This window comes from Medicago sativa, chromosome 4 (assembly GCF_051527215.1).
Source record: "Medicago sativa cultivar Bolivia chromosome 4, Bolivia_mono, whole genome shotgun sequence".
Taxonomy (NCBI): Eukaryota; Viridiplantae; Streptophyta; class Magnoliopsida; order Fabales; family Fabaceae; genus Medicago; species Medicago sativa.
Window position 1 is genome coordinate 92,377,402 of NC_140752.1, and position 22,023 is coordinate 92,399,424.

At 33.8% G+C, this 22,023-nt stretch overlaps 4 protein-coding genes across 4 annotated transcripts; 1 reads left to right on the top strand and 3 right to left on the bottom strand.

Annotated features, from left to right (window-relative positions):
- Positions 1-1,121: 1,121 nt before the first annotated feature.
- LOC146933822 (ethylene-responsive transcription factor ABR1-like) lies at positions 1,122-3,399 on the bottom strand. The gene is made up of 2 exons (XM_085705610.1): positions 2,743-3,399; positions 1,122-2,210 (listed from the first exon to the last, which is right to left on the bottom strand). Exons 1-2 carry the CDS (start codon positions 3,038-3,040, stop codon positions 1,558-1,560), a joined length of 951 nt encoding a protein of 316 aa, XP_085561736.1. The 5' UTR covers positions 3,041-3,399; the 3' UTR covers positions 1,122-1,557.
- Positions 3,400-13,914: 10,515 nt separating this feature from the next.
- Positions 13,915-14,795, bottom strand: LOC146933823 (ribonucleoside-diphosphate reductase large subunit-like). Its single transcript, XM_085707859.1, has 4 exons — positions 14,763-14,795; positions 14,226-14,402; positions 14,050-14,111; positions 13,915-13,981 (listed from the first exon to the last, which is right to left on the bottom strand). Exons 1-4 carry the CDS (start codon positions 14,793-14,795, stop codon positions 13,915-13,917), a joined length of 339 nt encoding a protein of 112 aa, XP_085563985.1.
- Positions 14,639-19,083, bottom strand: LOC146933824 (ribonucleoside-diphosphate reductase large subunit). Its single transcript, XM_085705611.1, has 17 exons — positions 18,779-19,083; positions 18,608-18,669; positions 18,442-18,529; positions 18,072-18,335; positions 17,738-17,978; positions 17,571-17,647; positions 17,279-17,449; positions 17,089-17,181; positions 16,844-16,993; positions 16,658-16,744; positions 16,364-16,528; positions 16,150-16,269; positions 15,785-15,987; positions 15,558-15,707; positions 15,333-15,480; positions 15,140-15,223; positions 14,639-15,048 (listed from the first exon to the last, which is right to left on the bottom strand). The coding sequence occupies exons 1-17, from the start codon at positions 19,004-19,006 to the stop codon at positions 14,941-14,943; spliced, it is 2,439 nt and encodes an 812-aa protein (XP_085561737.1). The 5' UTR covers positions 19,007-19,083; the 3' UTR covers positions 14,639-14,940.
- A 1,974-nt stretch (positions 19,084-21,057) lies between these two features.
- Positions 21,058-21,829, top strand: LOC146933825 (uncharacterized). Its single transcript, XM_085707860.1, has 2 exons — positions 21,058-21,074; positions 21,343-21,829. Exons 1-2 carry the CDS (start codon positions 21,058-21,060, stop codon positions 21,827-21,829), a joined length of 504 nt encoding a protein of 167 aa, XP_085563986.1.
- Positions 21,830-22,023: the final 194 nt, after the last annotated feature.

The window sequence follows — 22,023 nt, forward strand, 5'->3', positions numbered from 1 at the left end:
AAAGGTCCACCGGTGGACCCATTGTATTGAACCTGTTATAGCCGGTTATAACTTTCATTCCTTCACTTGTCAAAAAAAAAAAAAAAAACTTTCATTCCTTCTTTAATCTTATCTTTTTATGTTCAATTATGTTCCGATTTTTCTGCTACAATCTTCTACCCATGTTCAACACTCGTGCCTCAGCTTCTTCGCATTGCCTAGCCAGCTTCCCTATAGCCCATGAGGCCATGACATAATCGAAACGTTCTTCACCATCGAATGGTATGGTAGAATTACTCGACGCTGGTGACCATGCCGGAGTTCTGTCTACGAACACTGAACAACAAGAATAGGTGGCGATGAGGAGAGGAAGATTAGAGGAAACTAGAAACAGAAGCAGAGATCGGAGGATTTTGGAGGAAGTGAGACTCTCTACGGCATTGGAAGATTCTCTATAACACGTAGGACTCGTAGAATAATATAAGCGATTATAGTTAAGGAGTACATGTATAATACATATTTGTGGTTTAAGGATGATGAATTGGTTATTACAGATTTAATTGGGTTTTGACTAACTAATTTTATTCCATGAAATAATATCTTCTTGTTGTATTAAGTGTCAATTTAAAGAATGAAGAAGAGTCGGCAAGTAAAATCTGGGTCATAACAATTAAAAGTTTTCTGGATCATTCGAAACATGGATTGCTTAAAAAGTCTATTCTACCAGGTTGTTGATTCAAGATATAATCATGATCTAAGCAAGACAACATCCTATTCTTGAACAAATATCTCACACAATAAACATGGTCATTGAGCTTCAATTTAAATTCAACAGGAGGATTTAAAGGAGAAAATTTTGGTGGTGACATTGGCGGTGGCTGTGTTGATGACGGCGACAGGGGCGATTGGATGTGGTGATGGGAATAGAAGAGGAAGAAGAGGGGTGCATCAGTATAAGAAGTATATTTAAAAATAAAAAAAAAAAGGTCCCCAATGTGTCAACCGGTAATATCAGGTGTTTTTCAAAGGTCCACCCATGAACCTTATTCTAAAGGGTGCATATTAGGGGCTTCCTATGTATAGAGGATAACACAAATCTTTTTCCACCGAATCTTTTTCTTTAATTGATGAAAATTCCAACGTTTACAATTACGTAGTTTTTAATGAATTCTATTCAATTCAACATACAAGATACAACACGAATTTTTATCAATATATCAATCCAACCTAATATTTTTGGTGGTGGTCGGGGTTCAAACCCCGGACCTTGCATATCTTATGCATTGTTTATACTAACTGAGTTAAGCTGACAATCCAATCTAATCTAATGATAGACATAAGACATAGATTTTCAAGTAAAATCATCACTAAATCATAAGTAGGGACCTAATTTTATTTTTTTATATTATCTCTTGTTTTTTCCTACATATATTCTATGCTCTCTCCCTCCTTTTTCTTTTCCAAGCTACCCAAACACCCCCAACGATATATAATATTAGGTAGGGGGCCAAAAAAAGGTAAATACTAACGAAAAACAATACTTCTAAATTCTAATAATGAAATTGATCAAATAATCAATCACCCTGAGGGAGAGGAGCTATATCCAGAAGGCCATGCTGGCAAACCCGAAGGAATTGAAGAAGTTGTCTGTGGGGAACTAAAAGAAGAAGCAAAAGTAGCAGTTGTAGAAGTAGAAGAATAAGAAGCTGACGGTGACATTGAAGTTTGAAGAGAAGCCACTGGAAAGTTTTGACCATTGAAGTAGTCATAATACTTGTTTGAACTTTGCAAAGTATGAAGAGTTTCATTGTGAACCATGGGATCAGTTCTAGGTTGATGTGACAAAAGGGCACTATTAGAATGTGAAATGTTCAAATGGGTTGGTGTTGGATTAACGAAAGGTTGTTGTTGCTTGAGCCTAACATTTTCAGGGAAGTTGAGTTTTGCTTTGTTTCCTCTAAAACGCAATGAAGCTTGATCATAGGCTTTGGCTGCATCTTCAGCTGTTTCAAATGTACCTAACCATACTCTTGTAGCTTTGAAAGGATCTCTTATCTCTGCTGCCCATTTTCCCCATGGCCTCTGTCTTACTCCTCTGTATTTTCTTTTTGGTTGGTCTTCATTTTTCACATTGTTATTGTCTGTTCTGTATTCGTATATTTGTTCTTCAATTTGGCTCCTTCCTGTTGTTGTTGTTACTGTGTTTGTCCAGTTGCTTGAACATTCTACACCTACATTACATAGAATCAAATCCATTAATATATAGCTATAATTATATCTTAAAAGGGAGTCTCTGCATTAAGACAGAACCGAAAATAGTTTGGTTGCTTATATTTTCTTCTAGGTTTAAACTTTAAATGCACTTTAAGTGGCTCCATTTTTAAATTAAAAGAATTTTTCTCTAACATCACTAAATTTTGTGCTTTTATTTGATGTGACATGCTAGATTAAGTAACAATTTTTTTTTTTGTGTGAATCAGATATCTCTATACGTAACTACACGTAATTTTAGAGATTAATTTCTCGAGTCATATATGATCACAGTATGCGACAAAGTTTCCCTTTGACTAATTAACATATTCAATCAAGTCATCATGCGGGAGAATCCCATTTCGCATATTGATTGAAATAACTTTTAACTAACTGTTTTTTTAGGGAGACCGGGGGTCAAAGAAATCCCAACAATAAAAAATAAACCTAATCCTAAACCAAGAAATATACTCTCAAAAAATTGTTTTATTAGATTATCATATAAATATTCACCTTGGTGCTTAATTTGGGGGATAGGAGAAGATGAATTGTCAAAGAATCCACCATCTTCCCTTCTTCTCTTGAGTGCAGAATTGCCACCATAAGATAAAGAAGTTGAAAAAGAACCAAAAGGCTTAATGTCAATACCATCTCCTTCAAATGCATTGTTATTCATATTCTGATTCAGAACATTGTAATCATCACCACCACCATTGTTCTGATCACCACATATCACATGTGTTAAAGCAGAGACCATAGCTGACATCTCTCCCTCTCTATTAAGACCAGGAAACATCATTGGCAATGGCATTGACAACGTTAGTTCTTGTCCCTCTTCAATATAATTCACCACCTTTTCAATAACCCTTCATGCAAAAACCCTTCAACACCCAACTTTAATACAACACTACTTCTTGCACTAACTGAAATATGAATAAAACAGTAACACAAGCGTATGTATATATAAATTCTTGATATCAAATTACTAACAAGTTGACATTGCTAAGCATTGAATTTTAATTAAGGATTAAAACACTAGCTATATAGTGTCGGGTCAAAACAGTGTAAGTGTGAATGCACTCGTGTGGAGAGAAACAAGTTGACGGTTTCCAATTATTTTAAGTTCGTCGGTGTTGAGCAAAAAGTTGAAATAAAACAGTGAATAGCCGACATTAAAATAATCGGTGAGACTTTTTAATTAGTGGTTCCACTTGAAATTTAAATCATATCTAAGTAATTATGTTTTGTCACGTTGTTTCCTATACATAGTGTCTATAGATGAAGGTGTTACTTGTTAGTTAGGCTTGATTGAAATTGTAACCCAATTAGATTGGTTAATTAAAGTTTTTGAAATTCAATTTTAACCGTCGGTGTTTGTTTGATTGTTGTCAATTGGTATAAGCAAGTTGGATACAATCACAACAAGTTGTTCTTTTATATTCAACTTTTATTGATGATATTTGTAGATATTAGTTGATACCAAATTGGCAAGTTGCACAAGTTCGTTAGTTCAGCTTTTTGTTAGCAACACATATTACATCTTATAACCATGAGTATGCAAGTCAGACTCATCTACCTCACTAGACTTATGGTCCATATCCATGACTTCGACTCCTTCAAACTGACGTGATTTTGTCCAAAATTAAAAAGAGTTTAATTGATATGCCCTTCTAATATTAAAAAGTTGGATTGACATGATGATGTTAGCTTGAGACCTAATATTGTACTTTAAAAAAAAATTTAAAACATTGACAAATTTACACTTTTAGTTTTTTAACTTAATTTCATGTAACAATTTGTTCCTTTATTTTTTTAATTGTAATTTTGTCATTTGGTCCATTTGCATATTGATTTTCAGGTTTCAAATTCATGATTTTCTTTTCTTATGGCCTCTCATCTTTAAATATATAGTCTTTCGTGTATGCTTGCATATGAGAAGTTTGAAAGTACATATGCAAATAGATCAAAAAGACAGAATTGCAATAAAAACAGATAAAAAGAATCAAACCGTTGTTTAAAATTAAGCTAAAAGAATAAAAATATAATTTTTCCTAATTTTTTTCACTCTTGCATCAAATTACATCTCATACTGTAGATACTTGTGATAATATTTAAGGAATCAATATGTACGCTATGAGATGTAATTTGAGTGAGTGTGTAAAAATATTAAGTGCATAGCAATTAAAAGTTTATAGTAAAAAGTACATTAATTTATTTAAAAAAATATTTTTATGTTTATATAAAATTAGTTTAAAAGTTAAATGTAATGCTTTGCATTCTTTTGACATGTTCAAATTCACGAGCAATTGAAGAGTTTAATTTTTGAAATATACAAATGGACTCCAAAGAATGAGAAAATTAATATAACTAATTCTAGAAAAGTATTTAGAAAGAAGCCTTTACTCCTAATGCAATCCATTAAAAATTTGGTTAAGTTCTTTCCAGTGTCAACAAAGTTACAAACTGCATATCAATTACAAATGTGTAAATAATAAATAGTTTTACATTATCAATCAATTATAAATATCGTATCATTAAAAAAAGAGTTGAAATTAAAATTTTCATTAGTCCTCTTTGAGCCGACAACTGACCCTTTTCCCTTTGAACAGAATAGTAGTAATTACCGTCAATATTTGTTCTTGAAAAAAAGATGCATACGTGATGATAAGATATGTTACTTCTATAATCCATTTGTTTGAAGTAATTTCTTTCTCGATTTTGGTCAACGATCGACCTCAAACATACGCGGTTATACAATCATAGACATAGTATCCACGAACGGATAAAAGACAGCTGCATGCTGTCACACATGATAAAGATCAGAGACATGAAACGTTGACTTGAGTCATACACCATTTCTTTCTTTTTTATTTTGTGGATAATGGAGCTAGTACACCAAAAATAGTATAAAATTCATCGAAATATTTTTTTATTTCATAATATTATAGGACTATATGTCACGATCCCTATTTTTCAATCACTACTTTTTGTCCTTATTTTTAAGTTGATTTTTGAATTTTTTAATGAAATTGTGCAGAAATATGTAAAATATTGTAAAAATATTTCCAAAAATAATTAATTTTTTTAACAAAGCATAAATTAAATATGAATTTTTAACCGTAAAAAATATAAAAATTCATATTTAATTCATGTTTTGTTAAAAAATTCTAATTTTTTTTTGTAAGATTCTTATGATACCCTAATTAAAAAGATATGTGATATATAGAGTAGTTTGATTAGAATTTACACCATCAACCAACACATCAGCCTAAGTGTAAAGAAAGGAAAAATCAAATAAAATTTTGGGTAATAAATGTTTTTATCCAGGCTTTTAATTTTACACGATTGATTGAATCTATTCTCAACCTTCAAAATAGCATTGTCTCCTTTCACAGTTCATACCTAGTTTTCATGGTGGCCGAATTATTCACATCCTATGTGTATTTGTATGAATTATTCACATCCTTCAACCTTTATGTGTATTTGTATGAATTATTCAATTCAAGGCTTCATAGATTTATAGCTAAAGATTCAGTTTTACTATTATGTCATTATGACATATTAAATATGACAAATATGCATGAAGATTCAATCATGGCTAGTTCTCATGATGTGCTTGAAACTCCTCTTGACATGGATTCTCTCGATAATAAACTACCATTAGAGCCCCCCTTGGAGCCCTTTGAAGGAATGTAGTCTACATCAATTGACGAGGCATGGAATCACTACGCAAGATGTAGTTTAGATCATCTATGTTTCCTCTTGGTCAATTATACCTACATAATGACGTTTATCTTTTCGAGAATAACGCTCCTATTTTTTAAACTCTCTTTTTCAAGATTTAGTTTTTTTTTTACTTGCCCAACAATATCAGTCAACTCATACATCTTTGGCTAACCATTTTGTTTCAAACTGCATAGTTGAGCCCTACTGTAATCCTTTCAACCAATTCATACTCAGAGATCATGGTCATACTTCTAGACTTCATCAAACTAAATCTACTGATATAATAATCTAATGATTCATCATATTTTCATTGAATCTTGGCCAAATCAATGACATCGCTTCCATTTCTCCCTTAAAGTCATATCATGAAAGATGGTTTTTAACCGTCACCAATTTAGGATCGAATTAGGTGGAACGATAGTAAACTAAGTAAAAGGATATTTGGTTAATGAACTGGGGAAATATGTCATAAGAGAATGAATATAGTGTCACTATAAATATTTATATATTTTCTTCTACATTCATTATATTTAGCTGCATCAAGACAATCTTTCCGCTTTTACTAATAAGGAGCGATAAAATGGTAAAAATAATTAAATGAAGGATAAAATTGAAAGAAAAAATATTACACCAAAATACAATATTTTTTATATAAGGTCAAAATAAGATTTTTATATAGTATCCAATATTATTCCTATTGTTTCTTTCAAAAACAAATACTATTCATGTTGTTATGGGTTCCTCCTCCTATTATTATGAATTGTTTCTATTTTAATGGGTATAACTACTTTGTTTTTTTAGGGGGTATAACTACTTTTTTTACTTGATAATTGAGATAGGTGTTAATTATATGTTTGGTCGCTTGATGGTATTGACTTGGGACTTGGAAGTGTACTCCTCCTCGAGGTCTCAGGTTTGATTCTCTCTGGTGCCAATTTAGATGAACTAATTTAGCTTCTTCAAAACAAACAAAAAAATTGGTCTCTGTAAATATTTCAATTTTTTATTTGTTTTAGTCCCCTTAAAAATTCATTCACCCCCAAAAGTTTTCAATCACCATTTATGGTCCCTGCTTATAAGTCAACTCATGTGTATTGTTTAAAAATTTGAATTTTTCACGCAATCATGTTTAAACATTGTAAGAATCTCTCCGAATTTTTTAAATTTTTTTCTAACAAAACATGAATTAAATATAAATTTTTATATTTTCGGTGTTTAAAAATTCAAATTTAATTTAAGTTTTGTTAAAAACTCTTATAATAATATTGTCCCCGTAATTTTTATTAATATTTTCCAATAATTTCGTCATTTGATTAAGGAACCCACTAAAAGCAATGATTCCCCATCCTAATAAGTGTCATAAGGGTATTGTATAAGGAGTCACGGGAAAAAATAGTTTTGAAAATACAAGTCAAACACATGTAAAATTTAATGCTTTTAATTGCTTAAACAATACCCCGAAAACACTCGTTAGCATTTTCCTTTAATTAATTACTTCATCCGTCCTTATACATAAACACTCATTTGACTGAAAATTTGTCCCTATATATAATCTCATTTTCAAATTACTAGATGCATTTATTATTATTTTCCTAAACATACCCCTAATTAATACTATTAACTTATCTTAAAATATGAAAAGTCAAATTTAATATGATCATTGTATATTTTATCACCTCAAAAAACTGAAATCAACAATGCAGGCTATAAAATTTGTAGAATAAGTGGCAGAGCTAACGGTGCTTTTCCATCCAGAACCTACAACACTCTAAAAAAGTTAAATTAATTCATACGTTGTTAGATATGAATGATAATTTTAGGGACAACAACCTAAGATCTAGCCCTAGTATGTTGTAACAAAAATAAAGCACAAAATGAATGAATGTATTTACAGCAGTGCCCCAATAATCAATGTCATCAAAGTATAATAGAATAACTTGTTTGCCATGCTTTTAAGCCTCTTGAACCTGCTCTCAACAACGACAACATTTGTCGTCGATGCTGCTTGATGTAGTATTTTTCTATCAATCAAAAGTAAGTATTTTGTATCGTCTCCTCAAGGACTAGTGCGATATCACGGACCGTTCAACATCGATTATCATTTTAAGTTAAAAGAGTGATTGGTTTGTTTGTTTAAAACTATGATAACTAAAATACGAAAATAAAAGTTGAGAGAAATAAGGCGTAAAAATGTTGGAATTAGAGTTCCTTGACTAAGCGTCGAACATAACCTAATAATCACATATATGGATTCTAGCATTTTACCGATATCATCACGTATCGCTCGACAAGATCATTCATGTCCAAATGACCATGTGAGATCAATTGTATTGTTTAATCGTTGATTTCCCAAACTATTAAACAATCCAATAGTCAATCATATCGTTTAATCGACGATTTCTCAATCTATTAGACGATCCGAAAGCTTTAAGCTCCAATACTTTGTGTGATTATCAAAACATCAATCATATGTCTAGAATTATTGTTTTGATAGATAAATATTCTAAACCTAGATTCAAAAGTATTTCTCAATAGCATTTAAACCAAAGATAAGAAATGAAGTACAAGAATATAATCAATATCATGTAAATGGCTAGAATCATATATTTGAAAGATCAAAAGGTTGCATTATCAGCTTAATCAAGTACCTCTAATCCCAACTAAGGAGATTTAGCTCATTATTTTCATGAGAACTTTACAAAAGTGGAAAGAAAGCTGAGAATCCATGTCAAGAACTTGATTTCTCCAAGAGTCTTGAGGAATTCACACTCAATCACTATTGCTCAATGAAAACAGTACAAATTCGCCCTATTCTCTCTCTAAAGATGTGATGAGATCCTAACTGAAATGATCAAATGGGCTTTTATACTATTTCTGATCTGACTCAACTCGCCTCGCGAGTAGATGTATTCGCCATGGCGAGTTGAGTTTCTTCACCAGTGGGTTTCTGCCACGTCAGCTCTGAGGAGTTTTGGCCGCCCTAACTCGCCTCGCAAGTAAATTGGTCGCCATGGCGATCTATGAAGCTTTGCTCTCTGGAACTGCTCGCCATCTGCTCGCCATTGCGAGTTGCTCGCCTTTCACTCGTCATTGCGAGTTGGAGGCGATTTCCTTCTGGTACTTACTGACTTGTCCTTGCCTTCCACTCGCCGTTGCGAGTTGGGGGCGAGTGATCTTTGATACTTTCTGACTTCAGCTCGCCTTGCCACTCGCCTTTGCTCGCCATGGCCAGCTAACCTTTGTACTTTTTCTTTGTTTTTCTTTTTTGCTTGGTTTCTTGGCACTCAATACCTGCACAAATGGATAAAGTAAGATGTATAAAGCGTAATAAGGCATTATCACTTTTCTCTCGGCTTTTCCCTGGATTACTTGTAAAACAAGAAACAAAAGTGCCTTAACTATATATTTGAAATACTACTTTCTGGCACTTATCAAACTCTCCCCAACTTAACTCTTTGTTTGTCCTCAAACAAAAGATTGAAAACATACAAGTTTAGGACAAGACACAAGTACAAAAAGGTTTTGAAAATTTGTTCAGATGCATGATTCAAAGTGAATGCGCGGGCAAGTTTGAACTTTCCGACTAATCTGGAAATCCACTGCAAATATGAAATGAGTCCTAAGCACAAAGTTCATGTCACGCAGTTCAAGTCAATAACACATTTATTCATGAACCACACCTAACACACTTCTTTGTAAGTAGATAAAGGAAATGAAATCAATGAGTGAGGGTTATGAAACACACATCCGGCAATCAAGTTAACATTCAGATCAAGTTATGTGTCCATCCAAATATCATTTCAAAAGGCATAAAAGCATGGATCAAAAGGTCTTTTACGGTTGTAACTTGGCTCGGCTACAAAAGAAAGGACATTTGTGGGACAATCTAATTCAAATGGTCAAGCATAAGGGAACATTCCTTCTATTTACATTCAAAAGATAAATTTAAAAGATTCCCCTTAATTCTAAACAAACCATTGGTGTTTAAACATGATACACCTTGACCTCGACAACTTATTCTATTTTTGGATTTTTCTTTCTTTTTCTCTTTTTCTCTTTTCTTTTTCTTTTTCATGTACACATTTTTCTTATTTCTTTTTCTTTTGTATTTGGTGTCTTGGCACTCAATACCTGCACAAATGGATAAAGTAGGATGTATAAAGCGTAATAGGGCAATTATCACTTTTCTCTCGGCTTTTCCCTGGATTACTTGTAAAACAAGAAACAAAAGTGTCTTAATTATATATTTGAAATACTACTTTCTGGCACTTATCACTGCTACTGACGCAGACGCTGTCGTAGTTGCGTTCGACGCAACGATCACAGCAGTTTTCGCTGCGGTCACCGCAGCAGTTGCGGCAGTAGCAACAGCAATTGCCATTGCAATTGCTGATTTGAACTCTTTTCCACAACAAACACAACTGCAACTAGAATTCCAGCGAAAGTATTGAACTTGTTGGAAGCATTGTCGTTCTTGAAACTCCGATATAGACCACCTTCTCCGACGGTGAGACCTTCTCCAGCAACTTCTTCAGCAAAAGTAATCGACTGTCTTGAACATTTACAGTGGAACGCCAATCCACATAATCAATCTCCATAATCTCCTACACCCGGTGGGTTCAAGAACTCCCAATCTGAAGCACGACTGCGATTCTTGGAAGGCAAGGGGTCTCTGGCGGCAGAGACAATTGGTAGAATTTGTTATATATAAAGATTCAATTTTATTTGATAAGAAATTGAATATTTGGTTTATTCTTATTAAATTTCGACAACAATATATTTTTCTCCAATAATGCATTATGAATATATATTTCATGCTATTATTTTATTGTTGTTTTTGTGCGATATCCGTAAATGCATTATGATCCACACAATGATCAAGCAGGCAAGTGAAATTAACACCAGAGTAAATTCTATACAAAGCACAGAAGACATATAAGAGATCTTGTTGAAGATTTCAAGTATGGATTGCATTTTAAACTTAAGGGGTGTATTGAATTGAGATTTCATGGAATTTTAAAAGACTTTTTAAAAAGAAAAAATTTTGTGGTATTCAATCAAGACTTTTATAGAATATAAATAAATCTTGTGGTATTCAATCAAGACAATCAAGACTTTTTGTTCAGAGCAACGAAATCCAATGGTATTCAAATGAGACTTTGGCTAACTTATAATCCAATGGTATTCAAATGAGACTTTGGCTAACTTATAAAATGTCCGCTGGTATTTAAAAGTATATAGATTTTAATGGATTCTTTTATGAAGTGGATTTTGTAAGACTTTTTAGGTAAAAATACACATAACATGCTCATTCAACAATCTCACAAATATCCTTGTGATTTTTCAAAGACTCGCGCAATTTTTGTTTTGTTCTTATCTCATACCACGCTCATACCCCTTTCTTGTCATTATTCATACTAGACTTTTGACCCGTGCGACGCACGGGTCTTCTCGACTATAATAGAGATCAATAAATAATCTTTAACCTGTAAGATCATGGGTCGATCAATAAACACAAATTAGATTATTAGAGATACAATATTACAATCAAATGATAATAAAAAAATTATAAAGAAAAAAATTAAAAAAAAATACAAAATTATATTGTTGCACGGGTCAATTTTATTTATTACTTTTATAGTTAAACATAAAAAAATTAATGCAGTTCATGGTTCCTAACAAATTATTTAGGGTAGCCGAGTTTGCATGGAAATTAGGATATTCAATTTGTAAACGTATTAAATAAGTATACAACAACTTGTCAAAAAAAATAAAATCTACATAAACAATAGGTTAAGTTGCTCCAGACCTAATAAAATTAATAAATAATAAGGATAAAGATTAAAATATCTATTAAATTTTTGCTTTGAAAAATATTCAGGGTTATTAGAGAGAGAAATGAAAAACATATATGATGCAAATTTAGAATCAAAATTTTAGGATAGAGTTGTTGCAAACCTAATAAGGGATTAATGGAGGGAAAAAATTAGGTTAAATTGTTGCAGACTTAACAAATTTAATAAAGAATGATATTCTCACTGCTATTGGTCTGCTGTTATTACTCTTTCACCATGCTTATTCATAATCCCTTTTCTTGTGCACGTTACACACTGCTTAGTCATTACATTCACAGTAAATATTACATATTTCTAAGTTTAACGTTTTTCCTTCTTCTTCTAATTTATCATTATTTATTTTTTTAACAGATTTTTTTGTTGTTGTTGGTATACCTGTGCAACGTCTTGTTATTATTATTGTTAGTAATATTAATATTTTATTTTATTTTGTTATTTTTATTTTGAGTAACTTGTTATTATTATAATTATTATTAGTCAATTCTATTAAAGTCTATTGAAGTCTTTACAAATCTGGGTTATAAATCCATTAAAATCATGTGTTAAAAATCCTGATTGTAAAAATTCATTTTAAAAAGTATTTTAAAATCCCATAAAATCAATACAATCATACAAAGTCTTTAAAAATCTGTAGAATTTTATTTGCCAACATAATCTTTTAAAATCTCAATCCAATAGACAGCTGATGTCTTCATATGTAGTGCTGTTCTGTAGTAAAGTGATTCGTTCATGCCAAAAGGTGCAAATCTACTAAGGTGTAGTTTAAACTTCCACAGGCCAAACACTCGTCTCTGTTTGTCAAAGAGCACACCATTTGTGCCATGTTGGTACCATCATCCTCATTCTCAGTACCATCTGCCTCCTTCACCTTAGGTTGATCCTACATTCACAACAAAAAACGTTTAATATCAAAATGTACAAACAACAAATCACATGAATGGAAAGATTGACCAAAACAAAGTGTAATTACTTCAATGGTAGAGGTATCAACATTCAACAGTGAACTTGATGGCATCATTTGCAGCTCAGGTTCAGAGGTAGTACATTCCAGTCTTTAGACCCTTTGAAAACAATATTGAGAGTGACGATAACATTAATCAGCAAAAAGTTAGTCTGAATTCCCCACTAAATAACTATTACACAATTAGCCATATAGTAATAGTGGTCATCTAATTGAGGAATTACAAGCTAAGAGGAATTCTAACAACACTCACTTTTGAACACTCTCTTTATAACAGTCTGTATATGTTGTGAACAGAAACACCAATCCCTCCAGCTGATTTACTAATGACAGCACACTCCTTTAATGTATCATAGATTCCCTCAATACTATCCTCTTTCATGCACACCAAGAAGCAACTACTCAACTACAAAAGCAAATAAAGAGACCCAGTTAAATAAGATCCAAAATTCACATAATTAAAGGGTCATAACAACAAAAGCACAGCAATCCCTCCCTATACCTAAGGCCTAGGTGTTCTGGCGTTGAAAAAGGTTGGAGAAGCATGCGTGAAGCATCTTTGAGACATGAAAGGGTAAGTTTTGACAGCAGATTCAACACCATCCTTGTGAATTCCAACAGAAACCTTCAACAGACAAGACCTCTCTAGGCACTTTTAGTGTATCAAAATTTTTGTACGGTGTTTTGTCCAACTTACGAGCACATGATTGTGTGGGCTATCTACAACTCTTCGTAGAAGGTGGGTAGAGTTTTGCTTACTTTGATGATGGGTTTGAACTTTTATCAAAACAATTTTAATTTTTAATTATTGAAAAGGAAAAAAAAAAAAAAAACCTCTCTAGGGATTTGAACCCAAAGTAATCGTAGTCAAAATCCCTATCATAGATTATCTCACTATCCAATCGAGCCGCATTCTAAATCAAAAACCAAAAAACAAAAAATGGTTTTCACATCATCACATAAAAAATAAAAAAAACATAACCTAAAACCCCATTTCAAATCTCAAACAATTGGAGATGCTAAATACCTTGATGATAATTTCATACACATCATTAGCAATCAACGGAGCGTCCTTGTGAGCTTAGCTCAGTTGGTTGGACAATGCATAAAAATATACAAGGTCTCGGGTTCAAACTTCGGCCACTACAAAAAAAAAAATGAAAAATCAACGGAGCATTCTTCCCAGAAAATGGTGTACATAACCTTAACACTGAAAAAAATTCACAATTAAAGTAAATAAACAACACAACAATCAGAAAATCATCAAAACGCACTCACGTTTCAGAAAAGGATTTCAGTGTGTTCTTGTGCAGATTTGAAACAGCAATCCTAGCAGCCAACTGAATCAATAAAATCCAAAACAATTCAAAAACAAAACAAAAAATTCATCATCGGAACAAGATAACATTATGAAGCAGAAGATCCCTAAAAAAGGCAGGAAAGCGAAAACTGACAGAAGCATAATCAGAGTGATTAGCAGTCATGCCGGCGGTGGTTTCAGCGGCTAATTCATCAAGTTGACTGGTGGTGACGCCTTTGTAAATGCCAGCGTAAACTTTCTGAGCAACTAAAACAGGGTCACAGTGTTCAGTGCTTAAACCATAACCAAGTATCTTCAATCTTGCCGTTATCTTGCCAAAATGAACCGCCTCTTGACATCCATATTTGATTGTTGATTGGATTTGGTTGTTTCATTGACAATATCAATTTCATAAAAAAGTTGTCATCAAGTCATTGACTGAAGTTAATTTCCCACGTTAAGGTTTGCCTATGCTTTTTTAAGTTGTAATCATCACATATTTTATACAATTTTGTCATCCTAAGCAGAGGAGACCTATTTTGGTACCAAAATGTAATTGAATGAACATTGGGAAATAAAGTATTAAATACTTATCAATTATGATTGTAAAATTCTCAAATATAAATTTATACCTAAAAGCACGCAATACAACAATACATGATGAAGCAATGAAAGCAAATGAAATTAACACCAGAGTAAATTCTATACAAAGCACTGAAGACATATCAGAAATTTTGAAGATTTCCAAGTATGGATTGGCATTTGAAACTTAGACAAATGATGACTACACATGTAGTGCAGTTCTGTAGTAAAGTGATTCGTTCATGCCTCCTTCATGCCAACAGGTGCAAATCTACTAAGGTGTAGTTTCAACTTCCACAGGCCTCACACTCGTCTCTGTTTGTCAAAGAGCACACCATCTGTGCCATCTTGGTATCATCATCCTCATCATCTGCCTCCTTCACCTTAGGTTGATCCTACATTCACAACAAAAAAACATTTAATATGAAAATGTACAAACGACAAATCACATGAACGGAAAGATTGATCAAAACAAAGTGCAATTACTTTAATGCCAGAGGTATCAACAGTGAACTTGATGGCGTCACTTGCAGCTCGGGTTCGGAGGTAGTACATCCCAGTCTTCAAACCCTTTCAAAACAAAATAGAGAGTGATATTGGTCTGAATTCCCCATCAATAGATTTAGTAAGAGAAGATAGATGTGTTTGACATTTTTATGTTGCTTTGAAAAGTTGATACCTTTGACCAAGCATAAAAATGCAAGGAAGTAAGCTTTCCAAAGTTGGGTTTATCCATGTGTATATTTAAACTTTGACTCTGATCTATGTAACATCCTCGATCAACAGCCATATCAACCAATATCTTTTGCTTGATCTCCCAAACAGTTCTGATAATTATTAAGAGGGTTAGCATTAATATATTAGAGTCAAGTTTGTGTCAGGTAGAAATTCACAAATAACATACTTGTATATGACTTTCAGTTCAACAGGTATTTCTGACAGATTCTGTACTGAACCGTTGTCATAGATAATCTTATTCTTAAGTGCAGGATTCCACAGTCCCATTTCAGTCAAATCGTGAAGAAGATGCTTGTTCACTACAACGAACTCACCACTGAAAGACAAACAGTTAACAAGGAAGACAAAGCACTAAGAGATACCAACATATAATGACATGGTATGGCAATATACCTTAGCACTCTGCGATTGTAGATATTAGAAGTATATGGTTCAAAACACTCGTTATTGCCAAGAATTTGACTGGTAGATGCAGTTGGCATAGGGGCAACAAGAAGTGAATTTCGTACACCTGTCTTTGATATCATCTCCCGAAGTGCACCCCAATCCCACAAATTGGAGGGAGTCACACCCCACATGTCAGGCTGAAGAATTCCCTGCACATATAGATAATCACCTAAGCAACCACAAACATCTTGGATCTTTAGCTATCTATGATTTTGATTTTACGCATGAAAGTCATGTTAAATATACATGTGCAACTGGGACTACCACCATAATAGAAGGGTAAGGAAAGAAACACCACTGATTGAAAATACCTTGCTTACAGGACTACCGCTATAAGTTTCATAGGGGCCTTCTTTTGCAGCTAATTCACAAGAAGTTTTCAGAGCATGGTAGTATATAGTCTCAAAAATATCCTTGTTTAACTGTTGAGCCTGCACACCATATCCAAGTAAACTATCAAATCAGAGAACATCTAGTTTAAATTGCATATAGATTAGCAGCCCCATAAACATAAACATTATTTACCTCTGGTGAATCAAATGCCATTCCTAGTAGTATAAAGGTATCAGCAAGACCCTGAACTCCAATACCAATGGGTCTGTGCCGCAAGTTTGACCTTTCTGCAGTTTCAACTGGGTAGTAGTTGACATCAATTATTTTATTAAGGTTGGTTGTCACCACAGCAGTAACCTGTCATTAGTTACAAAAAATAACTATTACACAAGTGGTCATATAGTGATAGTGTAAGGTGTCAACAAATGATCACACACTGAAATACAAATAAAACCCCGTATCAGTTGTAGTTAAAAAGAAGTGTACCTCTCCCAGTTTTTCAAAGTCAAAATACCGACTACTAGAGCCTCTGCTCCCAACAAGCTTAGACTGATGAGACTCCACAGGTAAACCCTATATAAGAAGCAAATAAAAATTCAAAATCAGGAATAACAAGCTGACAGAAATCAAACAAACTCGGGCCTAACACAAAAAATGCCAGAGGTGTCATACCTTATCTCTTACATAACGCGGTAGGGCAATTGATGCAAGGTTACACACAGCAGTTTCTGTTGGACTTGTATACTCGATTATCTCAGTGCACAGATTTGATGACTTAATTGTGCCCAGATTCTGCTGGTTGCTTTTCCTATTGCAAGCATCCTATAGTATAATAACAAATATTTATACAAGTTAAGAATTAAAAGGTAAAGAAACTTGTATAAAGTTAAAAAGGTCATTGATTATTATTAAACCACCTTAAAAAGCATGTAAGGATTTCCAGTTTCTATCTGTGACTTCAAAATTGCAAACCACAGACTCTGTGCTTGAACAATCTTTTTTGCTTTTCCCTGTGGATTTGATAGAAAATAATAAAGCAGTAATCAGTAAAAGAGACATCCTTCCGGAAATATACAAAACAACCAGGCTTATCAAGACCAAACTTACTGCTTTTTCATACTGAGTGTACAACTTATCATATTCTTCACCCCAACAATCTGCCAAACCAGGTGCTTCATTGGGGCAGAACAGGGACCATTCCCCGTTGCTCTGAACTCTTTCCATAAAGAGATCAGGCACCCAAAGGGCGTAAAATAAATCTCGAGCACGTTGTTCTTCCTACATAGGTAACACATCAAGGTTTGTTACACTAAAATAGACAAATTTCAACTGGCATATACTAAGATCTAGGGTCATAACAAAATGATAAGAATTAAATCAAATTGTTACCACTTCATACCTTTCCATGATTTATTTTCAATTCCAAGAACTCAAATATATCAGCATGCCATGGCTCCAAGTACACGGCAAAAGCTCCTACAACAATCACATAACACACGTAAGTAACAGCAATCAACAAGTGTTCATCTAATTGAGGAATTCCAAACAAATCACAAAATGGTTTACCTTTCCTCTTGCCTCCTCCCTGATCAACATAACGGGCAGTATCATTGAACACACGCAGCATCGGAACAATACCATTAGATGTTCCATTTGTTCCCCGAATGTAACTACCATGGGCACGTATGTTGTGAACAGAAACACCAATTCCTCCTGCAGATTTACTAATAACAGCACACTCCTTCAATGTATCATAAATCCCTTCAATACTATCCTCTTTCATACACACCAAGAAGCAACTACTCAACTGCAAAATCAAACATAAAGACTCAACCAAATAAGATTCAAAATTCACATGACTGAAAAGAGTCATACGAACAAGAGCACATGAATAAAGTACCTGAGGCCTAGGTGTTCCAGCGTTGAAAAGGGTTGGAGAAGCATGGGTAAACCATCTCTGAGACATGAAATGATAAGTTTTGACAGCAGATTCAACATCATCCTTGTGAATTCCAACAGAAACCCTCATTATCATATGTTGAGGTCTTTCCACAACCACTCCTTGAACCTTCAACAGATAAGACCTCTCTAGGGTTTTGAACCCAAAGTAATCATAGTCAAAATCCCTATCATAGATTATCTCACTATCCAATCGGGCCGCATTCTAAATCAAAAACCCAAAATCAAAAAATGAATTTCAAGTAATCGCATATAAAAACCAAAACCTAAAAACCCATTTCAAATCTTAAACAATTGTACATACTAACTACCTTGATGATAATTTCATACACATCATCGGCAATCAACGGAGCTTTCTTCCCAGATCTATGATTAAAATGGTTGTACATAACCTTAACACTGAAAAAAAAAATCACAATTAAATTAAATAAAAAACACAACAATCAGAAAATCATCAAAACGCAAACACCCACTCACGTTTCAGAAAAGGATTTCAGTGTGTTCTTGTGCAGATTTGAAACAGCAATCCTAGCAGCCAACTGAACCAATAAAATCGAAAACAATTCAAAAACAAAACAACAAAAAATTCATCATCGGAAAAGATAACGTTATGAAGCAGAGGAAAACTAAAAAAGGCGGGAAAATTACGGATGCATAATCAGGGTGGTTAGCGGTCATGCCGGCAGCAGTTTCAGCGGCTAATTCATCAAGTTGACTGGTGGTGACGCCTTTGTAAACGCCGGCACAAACTTTCTGAGCGACTAAAACAGGGTCACAGTGTTCAGTGCTTAAACCGTAACTGAGTTTCTTCAATCTCGCCGTTATCTTGTCGAAATGAACCGCCTCTTGACGACCATCTCTCTTCACAACGTACATCTTGTTCGATTGTGGATTGGATTTGGTTCTGACGGCGATGGATTTAGTTGGGGAATTTTATCGAACGGTTTTGGCGCAAGAGTTAGGAGTGAATAGATTGTTGTATTTATAGTAGTGAAAGGTGAGATTTGAAAACTAGGGTTACGTAATTATGGTTGTAAAATAGTGTGTGAGTTCCCTCTAAAAAGAGTGGGGTTTTGAAAATGAAAAAATTCCCGCGAGAATGTGAAAATTGGAAGGTTGAAAATTGAAGTGGAAATGGGTATAAGATGGGTAGGGTAGGTGAGGTTCCTTTATTTGTACGACTTCTTCGACCGTGGGTTGCGGTGGTGTATAGAGGAAGCTATTAGAGGAGGGGACCACAGTCTTTATTTTAAAATTAAAATTTAAAGTGAGACGCGCCCTTATCTTATTGTTTTGTTTAATTTTGGCGCGGCTTGTGTGTGTAAAGAGTCCATGATACGTCTCTGTCCTTTCTTCCTGTAAAATACTAGTACTTCTCTGTTTTTTCCTTACCGGATGAGCAGTAGTTATTATCCGATTCTCATAAAAAATAAACTGATGTAAATATATGGGAGGGAATAAGTAAAAGAAGCCTCAAAATTGTAGTTTTTGTAAAAAAAAAAAAAACATCTAATTCTTAAAAAAAACTTCATTGTAATTGTCAAATGTTAGAGCATCCACAATGGTAGTTCCCTAACAAGAACTCCTTAAATGGACCCCACGTGACACATCACTTATTTATAATTTTTTAATAAAAGTACCTATTAAGGACTCAATGACTCCAATGACAATACACTAATAAGGACTCCAATGAAAAGTACTTAAATATGTCTCACTATCTTTACATATTAAACAAAAATAATTTATCTATTACTCATTTTTACAAGTGGGACCAAGTAGTACACATTTTATTAATTCTTTATGCAAGTGGGACCAAGTAGTACATATTTTATTACTTCTTTATGCAAGTGGGACCAAGTAGTACACATTTTATTACTTTTTTAAACATGGGACCCGTTAGTTACTTAGGAGAGAGAGGGTCCTTATATAGTTGCTCGTTCCTTAACGGGGACTCAATTTTTCTTCCTCCAATGGAGGGTCCTTAACCGGGAGTGGTCCTTGTTAAGTAAGGACCCCCCATTGGAGATGCTCTTAGTCAATTATCTATTTTGGTTGTTAAACTCTAACGGTACATATTACATCTCCAAGTGGACCGAACATTATGTCACATCAAGGGGTAAATGACTTTTTTTTTGTTGCTTTCTTCGTCTTCTTCCTTCCACGTCATTTACCCACTTGTGACATGACATAAGATTCAATCCACGTGGACGTGACACATGTACAGTTAACTGTCACGTCATAAGGTTTAACACCATATTTAATTCTTCCTAGCTTTGTTTTGATCAGGGTTACATTTCCTTTCAAGAAGATCCCTTCAAGATATTTATGCTCTGTGATACATCAGTTGTGATACATCAGTCCTGCATATATCTCAAACCATTCCCTCTTTTCACACAGAGTACCTTCATGTTTCAAACGCGATAAGATTTCATACAGGTTTTGAATCACGAAGATCGTTAACACCTAATGTTTGCATTCCTGAACAAGGGCCAATGGTGCCAAGATCCCTAAAGAAAAAAAAACACATACCTCTAACTAGTAGTTTTTACTATCATCCACAAATCCTTACCAATAGAACTCTCAACAATTTCCACTCAAAGAGTTGCAATTCGATGTCATGTCGAAATCATACTAAACTGAAGAGAAACATATAAAATATATACCCTTTTTGGTTAAGCAAGAAATTAAACTTTTTCAAAACAAGTTCTAAACCAAATCATAATTATTGACTGCCTCAAACTTAACAAAACAAATTTTTTTCTCACGTAACCTAGTGACTAGAATTTATCATTTTTAAGGTGAATAATTGGAGTATCCGAGGTTTGAACCCCGACCCCGCATGTAACAATGCATGTCCCTGCCAACCAGGGATGATTGGCTTCATGAAATAAAATACTAATTAGAAAAAAGTCAAGGTTCATTAGAATATGGTGGTAAAGTCAAGGTTCACCCATGAATAAACACATAACACTAACAATTACACAATTACTTGAAAAAAATGCATGACAATTCTAATATTGTTTCTATTCCATTTTTTAGATAAATAAAAATCATTAATTGAATTCATAAAAAACATTTATCCTTTTGGAGATGAAAGTAATTTAAAATAAATTTAAATATTTAAAAATAAATAAATACATAAAAAAGATATGTATATAATTTATAAAAAAATTAAACAAACATGTCATTTTATGCCGTTTCATATTTATCAGCCACTTAGGTACAATTCTCAATGTAGACGGCAGCTGCTTAGGTACTCCTATTCGAGCTGGCTTTGGTGGCATCTTTCGAAACACTCATGGTTTTTACCTCGCTGGATTCTCTGGACACATCCCTAATTCATCTGACATCCTCTTAGCGGAGCTCACCGCAATTTTCCATGGATTGCGCTTGGCCATTGACATGGGGTTGGATGAACTGGTCTGCTATTCAGACTCCCTCCTCTCCATTAATCTCATCACGGTAACCACTCCGAAGTTTCACATTTATGCCGTCCTTCTTCAAGACATCAAAGGCATGCTTCGTAACCGCAATTTCACACTTAATCATACTCTTAGAGAGGGTAACTATTTTGCTGATTTCCTAGCTAAATTGGGAGCATCAACTGAAGATGTTTTCACCGTGCACCCGTCGCCTCCGATCGACCTTCCGGCTCTGATTAGGAACGACGCTTCAGGCACCCTCTTCACTAGGGCCTAGTTTCTGTTTCTGTCTTCTGCCTTCCTGTTTCTGTTTTTGCTCTCTGTTTCTAATTTGCTTTTGTAACCAAAAAAAATATTTATCAGCCACTTCAAGAACTAACTTTACCGAACACATTATTTTTAATAAACGAGTTTTTTAGCTATAAAATATCAGCTACGAGTGATCAACTATAAACTAGTTTTTCAGCCTAT

Bases quoted from the DNA above. Each gene is read 5' to 3' on its own strand.
- LOC146933822 (XM_085705610.1), bottom strand. From the start codon at position 3,040: ATGCCATTGCCAATGATGTTTCCTGGTCTTAATAGAGAGGGAGAGATG. The intron at 2,211-2,742 runs GTGAATATTTAT...TATGTAATGTAG, and splicing joins CCCCCAAATTAAGCACCAAG to GTGTAGAATGTTCAAGCAAC.
- LOC146933823 (XM_085707859.1), bottom strand. From the start codon at position 14,795: ATGTCTTCAGTGCTTTGTATAGAATTTACTCTG. The intron at 14,112-14,225 runs GTCAGTTTTCGC...TTATTGATTCAG, and splicing joins ATCACTCTGATTATGCTTCT to TTGGCTGCTAGGATTGCTGT. The intron at 13,982-14,049 runs GTGAGTGCGTTT...AATTTTTTTCAG, and splicing joins CTGAAATCCTTTTCTGAAAC to TGTTAAGGTTATGTACACCA.
- LOC146933824 (XM_085705611.1), bottom strand. From the start codon at position 19,006: ATGTACGTTGTGAAGAGAGATGGTCGTCAAGAGGCGGTTCATTTCGAC. The intron at 18,530-18,607 runs GTGAGTGGGTGT...TTTTTTTTTCAG, and splicing joins CTGAAATCCTTTTCTGAAAC to TGTTAAGGTTATGTACAACC. The intron at 15,481-15,557 runs GTATGTTATTTG...AATAATTATCAG, and splicing joins GAACTGAAAGTCATATACAA to AACTGTTTGGGAGATCAAGC.